At 38.7% G+C, this 14940-nt stretch overlaps 1 protein-coding gene across 2 annotated transcripts in view; it reads right to left on the minus strand.

Moving 5' to 3' along the window:
* Positions 1–14940, minus strand: part of WWOX (WW domain containing oxidoreductase) — a 526712-nt gene that overhangs the window by 226564 nt on the left and 285208 nt on the right. The window contains exon 9 of one of the 2 annotated variants that reach the window (XM_054840345.1): positions 4073–4185. The exons of the other annotated variant lie outside the window; for it this stretch is intronic. Coding sequence (XP_054696320.1) covers positions 4073–4185 — 113 coding nt within the window. The remainder of the gene's footprint in view (positions 1–4072; positions 4186–14940) is intronic. 2 annotated transcript variants of the gene reach the window in all.

Below are 14940 nucleotides of genomic sequence, written 5' to 3' on the forward strand. Positions count from 1 at the left end.
GACTGCCTCGGAGCAGAAAACGTCACCCAGTATTTGGAAAGTTCACAAATGTGACATTTTTCCAGTAAAACTGTACTGTAGCAGTCAGCTTCAATAGGTTTATCATTGTTAATGAAAACAATTGGAAATACACTGAACATCTTGCTTCATGACTTAAATCAGTCTCTAACTATATTAGAGATGCAAGCCAGTGCTCCAGGAGAGATTATCTCCCTGCGAGTCTCTGATGGACCTTCACTGTTTGTAAATGCAGCCGGTACTCACTGTTGTCAGGTAAGATAATAAACGAGGTACACCGCAGTTCACATCCTTTGTATCGGTTTTCACGTTATTTTCTTAACCTGTACCATCCTTTCTTTTTCAACATTGATTTTGATTTGGAGGCCACATAATAATATTCAGCCGCAGCACAATATTTTTATATTCAATTTCAAAAATCTTTTTGCAGCCTGCATTCAAAAGCTTTGTGGGCTGCAGGCCAGCCTTTGGAAATTCCTGTTACGCAGGTTATCTGGAGACAGAAGTGAAGAAACACATTGAATCATCTGCGTGGTAAATGCAGCCTACCTTTTGCAATTGAGTTTTGAGGATTTTCACTGTGAAACAAAGGCCAGGGCAGACTACAGGGATGAGTTACAGAAGTATGTTCTATTTAACTCAACGGTGTCAGGCATATAACGTGCCCTTTATATCTATAGTTTATTTTAACACATATCAAGAAGACAGAAAATTAGTGATCAATGTAGAAGGGAGCATGAGGTTTCATTATAAATTAATGTAGGAAGACTCGGATTTCAATGATGAAATGAACATGAATCTTAAAAATTGTCTGTCTTTATGAAACAGATGAAAATTATTACAGTATATAACTTTTTGGTGACATTTTACTGCAAAGGGCATATTGTTACAAAATTTAGCAATGATGTAGCTAACAGAAATACTGCAGGGATAGATAAGATTATTTATGTAACATGATAAAACATGAAACATGGATGTATTTGAGTCATCGGGTTGCAGAGCGGGAAAAATACTTTGCCCTGCTCCTAAGTGAACCCTCCTGTTAAATCAAGGAGCAACACAGATGGGACTTGTTGGGAGCCAAGACTGCACAACGGTAGTCAGTAGTCAAATGCAGTCCACCCAGTTGTGTTCTGGTGCCTGGAAAGCTAGTGGAAAAGAAGGAGAAAGTGCAAGAAAGGTTCAGAGAACTTCACTTGGGTATCCACTTTAGTGGTGCGGGGTTTTTCCAAATACAAACCATCCCTGCAGCAGCATGAGAATGCACTGATAACTGGATGAAGAAGTCATCTACTGAAAATGAAACTGAGTAAAAACCAACGCCTGTAAGTAGTGACATTGCAACAGAGAACCGGTGGAAGATTGCTGCAAAGTCATTCTACTCCCCAAGCCAGAGCTAGAGAAAACTCATCATCTCAGAAGTGGCCCTGGCTTATTATTTCTGGAGGCCTGGAATTAAATTCAGATTCTGGGATATTTCTAAGATGGAAAGAACACATACATTGATTGACTTACATATATACACGATCAACTCCTAAGAAATAATCACTAGAATACAGAAAGTTCAGAGTTAACAGAAACAAACATTTGGCAGAATAATACAATCTTTATCAGCTCAATGAATCTTGGATATACAATCATTTTTAAAAAAATAAATCCCACACATCAAAACCAGACTGACTTATATGCGTAAAATTTGGGCAAACTCTGCTGGACACATTTCTCTAATGCAAATGTGATGGAGAAAATAGATTTTCACACAAAACTAAGGTCAAAATTAGGTTTATCTTGGAACTAAAATTTTAGTCTTACCTAAGAAAATATTTTCCCATCTGTAAGTTTTCAACACTATTCTCCCTAGAATTCTATAACTGAATTCAGATATAAATTACTTGCTATCCTTAATTAATAGAACCTATATTCAATCTTTGTCTTTTGTTTTTGTTTCTCTTCCCTTGTCTTTCCTTGCGACCTTGCCAGGATAAACCATTCTGTTACATTCGCAAGCTTCGACTCTACTCATACCGCTATGATTTCCTTTAAACAAATAAAAAGACAGTAAAGGAAAGAAAAACAGTGAGAACCACCTGCAAACTATTATACTTCTAAACCCACCCACGCAGCCTGTAACTTATAAGTAAATGAAAGCAAGAAGATTCAAAGAGAGAAGTAAAGCGGGTTTGGGGGGTTTATTTCTCTATAAATACTGTGCAAACAGATGATACTAAAATCTTGAATATTTTTACCCTTTTTGGTTGTGTGCAAACAACAATTTCAGTTTCTTTCTTTGGGAATGGTTTAACACCAACCCTGTTATCTGAGGTGTTCATGATGGGCTAAACCTTTACTGGATGAAGATCCCCTGATCTCAGTAGTGTGCCAGCGACATTCCCTAGCAAAAAGCTGTGGAATTTATGATTTTCCTGAATGGCCAATTTTCATCTGATTATCACAGTGATATTTTTGTTGTTTATCAGACCAAAGAGATTATCACTTCCTGAATACAACTGAGAGAAACTAGTCAAACAAAGCAAGCTATTGCATTTTTCTTACACTTGAGAAATCTTTGTTGTCTCTCTCATATAAGTAATGAATTATTATTCATGACAACATCTGAAAACTTTCTTTTGGAGAAAACAGAATGCCAAAGTCATAAGCACTATTCTATACAAACACCTCACAAAGATCATCTGTACTGATGCAGTTCTACTAGCTTCAATCAAAACTAATTATTTTAGGAGCAGAAAGAAATATTGCTCAGCTACAAACTACCTTCTAATGGTTAACTAGAAGGCAAAAACCCCAGAGGTGATATCATGGCTCTATTGCATCCAGAAGAATTTTGCTGTGGACGCGGTAAGCTAGGTTTTTGCCCAGTAAATATGTAAAACATTGAAAATTATCTAAGTTATTTTTCCCTGGAAATAAACATAAAGTATAATAAATTCAGTTTAGTACATTAAGATTTACTATTTCATTTTTACAACAGATCTATCAGCATTCTGTAAAGCTGAGCACCTCACTAAGAGATATCAGTGTAAAAAAAGCTACTCGAGTATCAAAACACTTATCGCTTACATAGTAACTGAACACAACCCAAGTAAATGAATTAACTCCATTGCCACGGAATATACTGGAAGAAGTTCAGGATTAGAAAACACAGGATGATTTTTCTTTTCTTTCTTACTGTTCAGCCAGATAAAATTTAACATAACTGTGCTTTCATTTATTATATGTAATAATAAGGGCACAATAGAAAAACTATAAAGGTAAGAGAATGGTGAAGTATTTGCCTTAATGTAAAATAAACAAAGGATGCACTTATGAAATATGAAAGCCAAGAATTACAAGGTCTGAGCCTGGCCATAGAGGAAATACAAAAGAATATTGAAATATCCATTTTAAAAAAAAAATTAAAAAAAGTGTTATGAACAAAGGAGCCACCCATGAAGTTTTTTGGTCTGAACTTTCAGCTAGTTAATACAGCTGTATAATACATCTTACTTTGCATGTAAAATTGCCAACCTCAGACTATGCCGAATTGGGACCACGCAATGTAACTTACAGCAATAAGTAAGCTAAAATCACAAGGCTTAATATGTATTACAACCAATACTGTTCAGTGTTTACTACTACTTATTTAATTCTACTTTATTAGTTTCTTTCTTTTGTGCCTTTATTTTCTACCAAAGGATTTATTTATTTATTCATTCTTTTGCACAGGATAATTGTGGATGAGAAGCTTCTGTGAAGTTACAGGTTTATATCAAAACATCAAAGTTCATCATATGAGTTCACAACCTGCCCTTTGCATCTTAATTTACCTACTGACTCAGATATAAATCATCACAAGTTTCTGAAACAAAGTTAAAATCCAAACTGTAAGCAAAGCAATCACTCAGTCTGTAGAAGAGCAGTGATTTTGTGCTTTGTTTTGTCACACAAGGTCACAGCTATTCGGGACCTCAGCTTTCTCAAAGTATAGTAGCTGTTAAAAACCCACTACGCAGGGACAGAGCAGCACAGTTTATGAGGTCAAAAAATGTTCACCTACCACAAACCACAAAGACGGGTTCTTGGTGTTAGTAGCAGAAAGAGACTTTTCATGTAGACCACAAGTGTGACCAAGACAGAACTAGCTCCAGCAGGGAGGGACACGCCGGCTGTCTGCAAGTCAAAAGGTGCTGCTCAAGTAAACACAACAAATACTCCAAGAAAACTCAGTGTCTCCAGTAAACTACTGGAGAAAAGGAGCCAAGGAAATTCAGGCAGATTAATAAAAACCAACTGATCAGAGTTACTGGAGGTTGCAGTGCTTTTCTTTTAAAAGAGTTCTTAATCTTTCCTGACCTAGAGTATTAATGGTCTACTACAAATGATTAGGGGAAATACAAACACTTTAACCTACAGTGATGAAGCAATAAAGACAGCAGACACTGCTCTTAAAACAGCGAAGAAAACGGTATTTAAAAAAACCCAAACACACACCCCAAAATTTCTGCTCATCTCTGGACAGTCCCTGCAGAGCAAGTTGAGAGCAGATCATGGGCAGGGTTTGGCACCTGTCTAAACCCAATGAAAACGTTGGGGATCTACTATAAGATTTTAGTTCTTTAAGTTGTAAGTACTAATATCAAGTCCTGATAACAACTCACATGCAATTTTCATTGTGTACATGTATTTATGATGAGGTAACACACAGCTTTTGTACACGCAATTAATAATGAAGCTTGTGATTCGAATGCTCGGTAGCAGCACGCTTCCTGTAATAGCACATGTAAAATAACATTTTCACTTATTCTGTGAACCACTTGTATTATCTGCCTGTAACCAGTCATTTACACACCATATTAATGCAACAGCTCTTACTTAAAATAAATATGTGCACATCATATATGCATGTGTTATAGATATTTATGTGTACAGACAGCATATATACACAGACATATATGTACAAAAATAAATTTTATAGGAAAGCCAATAAAAAATAAGGTTTCCTACAACTTTATTGTAAGTCTTTTTTTTAGCCCCTATGACTTCTTGAGCATAGGGAAGCTTTATTCTGTGGTTTTAGGATTTCCTACCATCGTACTTTCCTCTCTCTCTATCACCTCCCCTCACTGAAAGGAATTTCTACTAGGCTGGCATCTGTGTTCACATGTACAAATTTTGTACGTACATACCCATGTGTGTCCCACAGCTATGAAATACAGTACTTGAAAGAAATTCCTTGAAAGTCTGAAGATTTCCTTTTTCACTTTTTTTCTTTGTTTGGAGACTGTGGTTCTTTGGATAGTTTACTCATTTTATTTTAATGTGTTCCATGAAATACTTGTCCAGGCTATTAACTCCAGAACCATTCTGAACAGGAAAAATTCTGTTTCTCTCATGATTTTTTTATTTGTGAACTATCGTCCATTACTTCTAATGTAAGAGATACTGCAAGAGGTGTCACCAGAACCTGGGCTCTCTTGCACAGAGCGATATGACCAGCGTGTTTGACTCGGTACTTCTACAAGACACGTGCCACCTCCCTGACCTGTGCTGCTGCTGGGAACCTGGCCGCACTGTGCAGTTCTGCTTATCCCTCCATGGAATAAATCTGCAATGGTGATTATTCCATGCTCGAGCCACCTGTCCTAATGAATAACGCTTCCTGTGTAGCTGTTTCCAGATATTGGAGTTAGTTACTCAAGCTTGAAAGACAAGTAGAGAAATTAATAACTGGTGCACATGCTCCTTAAATGGCACAGGGGCAAAATATGGAAAGAGGAATTCATTGCCGTGGCTTTCCTACGGCACTGAAAAGGGATTTGTGAGGATCAGACGACCTGCGTCAGCGTGAACCTGACCAGACAGACAGGCAAGCAGTACCGTGACTGCATTTGGGCTTAAATTTGGGTAACTGAATGCTGATTATAATTTTACTATGAATTTTTGAAAATGAGAGAATCAGAGACTTAAAAACCGATCAGTGCAGGATTACGTGTTATTTAGTAGCTAAAGGAAACTGAACAAACAGCCCCCCCGACCTGATCCAATACAACACTAGCAGCACATTTTCTCAGATTATTGTTATTTTTAAAACCAAAAATTTTTCAGTAGATGCGTTTGTGTATTGGTTAGTTTTTTCAGTTAGTGCTATTTATAAAAGAACATTGGTGAATATACACTAAACGCTTTTGCCAGTCATTTCCATCAACAGATCCTTCAGAGCCAAGTAAACTGATGGTTTGTGAGCTTTTGCTAGTTTTTTGCCAAACAGTGCTGGATTGACTTGTTAAATTCCATAACACAAATACACAAATAATAACAAACAATGTCAAACACACTTTTCAACAGCCCCTGGAAACTTCAAAATATGCTTTTCCTGTGTTTGAAGTTGAAACAAGTAAGCAATACCGTTGTCATCTTAATTTGTTGATTTGGGGTTTTCTCCAGACCTGTACAGACCAATTCAGTGACACGTAGAAAAACAGAATGCATTTGTTCACTGCCTTACCCAGCAAACTCCACGTTATATATAAAGATGAATCTTTTTGTTAATGCTATAGTATATTGAAGATGCTTCCCTATTGTACTTATTTGCTGTGTCACAAAGAGTTATCTGCATGGAGATGTAATAACACCATTAAATGAAATTCAAATGGACGTTAAGCATACATATAAAGTACTCTTATATCTAGTATGTGTATGTTTAGATTTTTTAATTCAAACTGACTGATTGCTGGTGAAATTGAGTTAGCTAGTAGGTTTGTCGGGGTAATATCAGTCACTCTGCAAATTATTCCATCAAAGCAAAAGCCAGAAGTATAGAAAAGACCAGAAAAACCCATCAAATGTTCCTCATTATTTCAAGATATCAAACCCGTTGTTTTAGAGGTGATGGGACAATAGTTTGTCCGGTGTACACTTGTAAGCAAGACGCAACCGCCATTTCATTCACACAGTGCTCTCGGTTAACGCTTCCCCTAACCACCAGAGCTGGCTTGACCATGTTGTCTCTCCAGCTCAAGTACTTTTGGAAACAAAAAACATCTGCTTTCTAGTTTTGGTAGCTGGCTGGTTTTCCAGTTCTAGTTTGGACATATATGCTAGGATAAAACTGTGTATTTCTTTTTCAACACTGCTTATAACAATACATCCTCTCTTTAAGTGTTTCCATTCTCAACATTTATCATAAGCAGAGACCAATATTTGTAATCTAATGAGCACCTATAGCTACTTCTTTTTATAAAAATGTGATGGTATTGATATAACACAAAACCTACTGATCCCCTCTAATTAAGGAAACACTGCTCCACCCAGTGACACCACCTCCCAGATTTGTTCTTCCACTACTTACTAGGAAAGTTCAAAATAATGTCAAATGCCACTTGATTGCGGCTCTCCCTCAGCAGATCTGTGCCAAATTTAAATTCCTGCAGGTATTGCTATAGAAAAAAATTAAAAAGCTACTCACTGGATACAACTGATTTTCTGTTATAATTTCCTGCAGACCCATTCAAATCAATGAAGCTTCTCCAATTTACATGGCTGAGAATTAAGCACACTCCTTTCATAAACCAACCTCCTCCTGTCAGAGCAGGGCAACCTGACAGCCATGGCTTTTGCATCTTCTACAGCTATTTTCTGTACTGCCACAACACTCCAAGCATTAACACTGCTATACAATTTCTGTTTATTTATTTGTTATTATTGTCTTGGGCCTTGGAAAGAGATTTTCTAAAGGCCCTGTTGTGAAGGACATATTGCATGAAGAGTAATGATTATGCTGCAGATTGACTTGCTTTTCTTCTTCCTTTTTATTCCTTTTTATATGTTTTTGATTTGCTGAAAAACTGTTTAAGGGAGAAAAAAACCAAACACCTCTCCCACCCACCCCAAAATCCCAACTGTGGGAATGTTTGCTTTTTTTGGCAGCACTAATATTTATCCCTTACTTAATAGGAATTCTCCCCTGTGTAAAGAATGTTGCTTTTACAGCTCAAAGATCTAAACATGAAGTATTTTATCAGTATTCCGGTTTTCTCCCCTCTCTATGCAACTTTGGAGCAGTTAGGGAAAAGCAAATATTAAAACAAAAAATACTGTCTTTGAGTGTCTGTGAAAATTTATGTACTAAAAAGCAGCTGTAAAATTTTTAATGTTTAAATTAATGTTTTATGTTTACAATAAAAACTCTCCAGCCATGAAGGGCTTTTAAAAGCTACATGCTAAATACAAGCAAAACCAAAGCAAACAATAACACTCCTGTGAAGCCCAGCTTCAACACACGAAATGGCAAATAAGAGTTTTGTGTAGACTTCATAAGTTTTCGTGTCTTGCTATACGAAAAAAAAAAAAGAAACCAACAAAAAAACCCTAGGAATGTCAAAGCTACAAAAAGAGCTGGTTAGAATAGGAAGGCAAAAAACTTGTAATTCCTTAATAATAGGTTTTTCTGCAATTCTGAATGTATTTGTGATGGTCTGGTTTACTCTTTTATTTGAATTGTGTTATAAATAAAACAGCTTCCCTCCTCCCCCATTTCTGCCAGCTGTAAGAACTCTGTGCTCCAATAAAGGTTGAAACAAATGAATAGGTTTAAAAGAGACCATTATGCACTAGCTAATGCAGACTGAGGCGATGAAATGTTGCCAAATCATACTCCTTTTAAAATCAATAGGAATTCTTGTTATTGGATTCAATGGGAGTATAATTAGGTTCTAAACTCACACGCTTTCTCGACAATGTGGGTTTCTTTACCTTTTCATTCCTGTTTCCCTCTCAGATATGGAGAAGTCTCGCTGTTCCAAAGTGCTCTCAGTTTGAACAGCATTTTAGCCATTTCTCCCTGGAAATAGTTGTGGCACAGGCGAAAGAAGGCAAACTCTTAGCACAAGTACTTCAGTTACTATACTGAAATTCAGCTATAAGTTAATACCAGCGAGAACACAGCCCATGCCCCAGCAGACAATAAAAGCCTTGATACCCTATGTTCCCTCTCCACCCTCATGGTCCTGGGCATCGCTTTCTTAGCGACCCGGTCAGAGCAATCCCACATGCTGAAACATCACCAAGATCTTTTCGTTTCGCAGCTCAGTTTTATTTTGCACGTCTGTGTAGGGAGACTGACTAAGCCCAAATATATTTAGGTTAAATCAAATGTAAATCTGTCCCACAACTTGAAATGATTTTCAAAACCCCTGTCAAAGTAATTACAAGAAGACGATATAAATAACTTCCCCTTGAAAAGTCTACGTAAGGAGGACCCGGCATTTACCACATCTGCATGTTGGACTCCAAATCAGCCACCGGGGAGTCTTGAGTCCACCCCCATTAATCTCTCAATGACTTGCTTGTATAAACACTGTATTGAACAACAACAAAAATATATAAAGCCACACCATCCCCCCGAGGCTGAGAATTAAGTTATCTTTTTCAATTTTTTTTTTCCATACAGGGACTTATGGTGGTTCATAAGCCAAATCCTACGCAAATAGTTTTAAGTCTTATCCACTGTGCTATCTTCATAAATTAATTTGTCAGCCTTTACTTTGTTCCAAAAGAAGGGATGTAAGAGCACTTTTAAAACAGTTTCTTGGTTAGAGGTAGTTAAAGAAATTACTGGGAAACATTTAAAATGGTGAAGATCCTTTTTTCTACACCAAAACAATATTTTCTTCATTTTCTCTCTTATTTGTTTGCAGTAGAAAATATTTCTTATGTCAACTATATTTTTGAAGCGCACATAACTCAACAAATTGAAGATGCTCAGAGAGTGTAAGCATTAAGGTACAAGCTCCAATGTTTATTTGGGTAACCGACTTAGAATGTACTAACAGGTGATCGCAGTGGCTTCACCTTCCTGTACTTTCAGTCAGCTGTTCCACTGAGCACAACCGAAGGTGACCTTGGAAAAGGCCAATCCTGCCTGGTTGGTACCTTGCAAGAATAATTAGCAGAGCTGTCTGTAGGAAGCACGCCTATAGGTTCTAGCTTCAAGTATTCCCATTCTTGTCAATGCTGTAAAACTCAGGAGTTGAACGATTTTGAGGACAGCACTCTCCACTCCTACTGATCTCTCTGATAACTGTTTTATCAGAACTTTAAACTGAGACCTGAAGCTCTTAAGGTTCCTCTCTTCAAGGATGAGGGAAAACTTTAAAAAATGAGTATGTGTACAGATAAAATACATAAATGCACATACATACAGGTAACCATTTGAACAAGTTTCTGCAGAGAACTTACAAATTATTACTGTAAAGATCCTGAAAGAGCGTTTCCAAGGACTCTTACTAGAAAAACTACACAGAAATTTTGCCCAAATCCATCCCAGTGGAGACAGGTCTGGAGAATATCCAGGTCCTCAATATGGCTTTTCATGAAGAGATCTCATAGCTATTTAGAAAGTGAGGTAACACTACTGCAGTGAACATATTTAAGAATATGTATTTAGATTATTTCCAAGATGCTTTTTGCATATTTAGCACAATCCTCTCCCTCCTGCCCTTCTCCACCATTTCTATGACTAGATTTTTTGAGACTTTCTGTGCTCAGCTCTTCCTTCAGTCTTTCTGTATCCATAATTAATTTGTCCATAATAACGATTAATCATTTTTTTAAACATGCCGAATATATGCACTGCTTTTCTGCAGATGAGATATTCATATTAAGAATATCTGCTGAAAACAGATGAGGACTTTAGACATTTTATTAGTTTTATTAGTTCATATTAGGTCTGTGACAAGCAAGTCAATTACATTAAACATCAGGTAAATAAAGATTAAGATATCTTAGTTTTAAAGCAAACCAAGGGGAAAAAAAATCAGATTTTATTTAGTTTTACCCAAATTTGGAAGCCCTCATGGAAGTTTCTTCTACAGTTTGCGACTTGTAATGAATACAGTTTGACAGAAACAAGATATACTGGCTGATAGTAGCAGGTAGCAGAAACACAGCGTGCATTCTCAAACAGCCACATTACTGCTGATAAAGGATCAGCAGCCCTTTAGATCCAGTGAATGAGGACACAAAGCTAGGGGTAGTATAAAAATATAAGAAGCAGTGAGATTTGAAAAGAAACTATGCCTGTATGGTCTTGTCCATAGCCATAACTCTAAAAAAAGAGCTTCTTTTCTAACGCGCCCTCCAGGATTAAAAAGGCATAGATATCATGCTATATATTAAAATTAGTATTTCTTGGCCTTGGATAGTTTCAGATCAGGCTCCTCATGTCCTGGACATGATTCAAATAAGCAACTTCTCCACTGGGTAATTTAGCCTGTTCATGTGTCTGGTAGGTAAGATTTATTACCTCATCGTTTTAGTTAAAATTTACAAAATTAGCTTTGGACAGTGGAGGGGAACATCACTAGCAGTTGCAGCACCACTATGGTATAATGGAGAAATGAAACAAATTTGAACTGAGTAATTCTTAACTACTATTTATCTGTAAATTAAAAACAAATAGACACAATTAAACCCCAGGGACAGGAATAAGACTACCTGCACTTTCTGAAACCTCCCTACAGCAATGATTTTAGAGTACAAATGGGATATTTTTACTTACTAAACAGGGAATTTGACAAGCATGCTAGTTGGAAAGGCTGAAAACAGCTAAAAATTTCTTTATCATCTATATTAGAATTATCATTAACAAAACAATCTTAATTATATATAGAGCTTTTAACGTACACTGCTTTAAAAAAGAGTTCGATACTGCTGTCTCCCACTATGAACAAGGAAAAGATAGATGTGTAAATTAATTGATTGTTCGGTTCACCAGTACACTGGTAGCAAATCTGGGAAAAAAGCACAAAACTTATTTCTTAGTATTAGGAAGGAATCACCGATTTGTCCAACCTATGGACTGTTTGCCTCCCAGTATCCCCAGCGATGTCCTGTACAGCTCCTACGAGTTCCCAAGACTAAGGAAGATCTACATGGCATTTAATTTTCCTCCCTCTACTTTTGATTCCCAGGATGTGCCAAGGAGGCCCCTCAGCAATGCTACCGTGGTCACTGGTGTTTCTGACAAGTCATAGCAGAGGGTATTCTGATGCATTTTGGCACGCCTCCTGGAAACACAAAAAAGTCACCTTAGCTGGAACAGTTCATAGGAAAAGAAAATTCAGTTGAATTTTCTTTCTACAGTCACATTTTAATTTTTTTAAATCATTTTTACAGTAGCCAACTAGATACAATCCAGACCCTACTGCTGGACAAAGTTTGCACTATATTACTCTCAATATACAAAAGATTTGCTGGAGCTCCTTTCTCCCTCTGCTTCTATCTAAGGTATTTGAGTTGGCCCTAGGAGGGGGACATTTTACCCTTATGTTGTTTACTGCTTTAATCTGCTATCCTCGAGAATGGGAGGTGTGGTGGGTTGACCCTGGCTGGGGGCCAGGTGCCCACCAGAGCCGCTCTCTCACTCCCCTCATTCACCAAACAGGGGAGAAAAGGCATAACGAAATGCTTGTGGGTCGAGATAAGGACAGGGAGAGATCACTCACTAATTATCGTCACGAGCAAAACAGACCAAACTTAGAGAGGGAATTCATCTAATTTATTACTAGGCAAAACAGAGTAGAGGAATGAGAAAATAAAATCAACTCTTAAAACACCTCCCCCCACCCCTCCCATCTTCCCGGGCTCAACTTCACTCCCGGCTTCAACCTTCCCCCCCTCAGCGGCACAGGGGGACGGGGAGTGGGGGTTACGGTCAGTTCATCTCATGGTGTTTCTGCCGCTTCTTCATCCTCAGGGGGAGGACTCCTCTCATCGTTCCCCTGCTCCAGCATGGAGTCCCTCTCACGGGGTGCAGACCTTCAGGAGCAAACTGCTCCAGCGTGGGTCCCCCACGGGGTCACAAGTCCTGCCAGCAAACCTGCCCTGGCATGGGCTCCCCTCTTCACAGGTCCACCGGTCCGGCCTGGAACTTGCTCCAGCATGGGCTTCCCACGGGCCGCAGCCTCCTTCAGGTGCCTCCACCTGCTCCGGCGTGGGGTCCTCCACGGGCTGCAGGTGGAATCGCTACACCCCCTCATCCTTCCTCCATGGGCTGCAGGGGGACAGCCTGCTTCACCATGGCCTTCACCACGGGCTGCAGGGGGATCTCTGCTCCGGCACCTGGAGCACCTCCTCCCCCTCCTTCTGCACTGACCTTGGTGTCTGCAGAGTTTCTTACATCTTCTCACTCCTCTCTCCGGCTGCAAAAGCTCTCCCAAACTATTTTTTTCTTCTTCTTAAATATGTTATCACAGAGGCGCTGATTGGCTTGGCCTTGGCCAGCGGCGGGTCCGTCTTAGAGCCGGCTGGCATTGGCTCTGTCAGACACAGGGGGAGCTTCTAGCAGCTTCTCACAGAAGCCACCCCTGTAGCCCCCCCGCCACCAAAACCCTGCCACGCAAACCCAGCACATGAGGGTACCAGATCACTGTGCCAGCTACCCTCCCAAATCTCTAATTAATGTTGACAGTAAAATATTAGCCACAGCATTAACTACCAGATAAGAGACAGTACTCCTGAGGCTTGCACATCCCAAGACTCGTTACCAATAATACCAGACAATTGCAATATTTTCTTAAACTAGCACTAAAATAAAGATGACTCATATATTTGTACTGCTATAAATAGTGATTTGTCTCTCTTCCCTCCATTTCATTTCCTCCCACCATCCTTCAATCAGATGTAAAACTTTCTTTTTCTGCTATGGGAGGAGTGAGAGGAAAAAACCCCATGCCAAAAGCTCAACAACACTGTATTTAGGCTAAGTCATTCTGCAGCATCCCAGCTTATGAGTTCCAAATATAGATGTACCCATCAGCTCCTCCAAGGAGTAGCATGGCCTATACTTCCTTCAGCCCCAGAGGCACACCAAAAATTGTACTTGTGAAACACTGTGGCCAAAAATGCATTTAAAGCTTGGTTCTTCCCATAGCTTGCAAACAATTGGTTTTATTTCCGCTACCTGCATTGCAATGCACAGTGTCAGTATATTTACAGTACTGTTTACATTAATACCTGATCCAACAATCATCCTGCAAATATAGCAGAATCATTTCAGGGATAATAAGGGAGAACATTGTTTTGCAGCAATGCAATGTTAAAAATCAAAGCGCTTCCTTGTTCTGAGAATGTCTTTGCAATAAAATTAACGGGTTTAGCTGTAATATCCAGGTAAGACACGTGCATCAGGGTAAAAATAACACAGACATCTTCCACAGACTCCCAAGTCCAGAGTAACCCAAGTCTCAGCCACACATCGTCACAGCAAACTTCAGGTAGGCTCAGAGAAGCAAAATGTCTCCCAGGACACTCTGCTCCTACCAGTAGGAAAAAAACTTCCAAGGTTTTGTTCTTTCCTCCATAACTTGCCAGTCTCCTCACCCACAGTATGTCTTCTTTATGGCATTACAGATACAAATGTATTTAAATAAAGCAAGCACAGCATCTTCATCTAAATGTTAAGGAAATATTTATCAGCACAAAGGCAGTCTCACCCTGTACAGTGTTTACAATGTTTTTTATCTTCAGGCTACGTTAGGATTTGCTGTGAAATGGTATTTGGAATGACTTGTGAATCACTGCCAAATGTGGTTGCACCAACCATATTGCAAAGCTTTGCACAGCAGCGATCGTGGGGTATTTCTGACACTGGGAGCAATTGGTACAGAAGAGCAGTAAAAAAAGATGGTCTGTTCTTTTCTCACTTAATCCCTTCTGTTGAAGCACTCTTAAAAATCAGAATAAAATATGAACTAAGATAACAGATGCCCTTAATGAGGCCCTCTGTTACTCTACTGGAGTATCTCTGAAAAAATAAAATATATAGATGCTGTTTCAGCAACTAAGACAATAGAATTACAGAGAGCAGAAAGTTTGTGATTCTTTGGGGCAGAGGGTTATCGTCAGACGGAAGGAATAGTTGGTATG

Source organism: Grus americana, chromosome 13 (genome assembly GCF_028858705.1).
Source record: "Grus americana isolate bGruAme1 chromosome 13, bGruAme1.mat, whole genome shotgun sequence".
NCBI lineage: Eukaryota > Metazoa > Chordata > Aves > Gruiformes > Gruidae > Grus > Grus americana.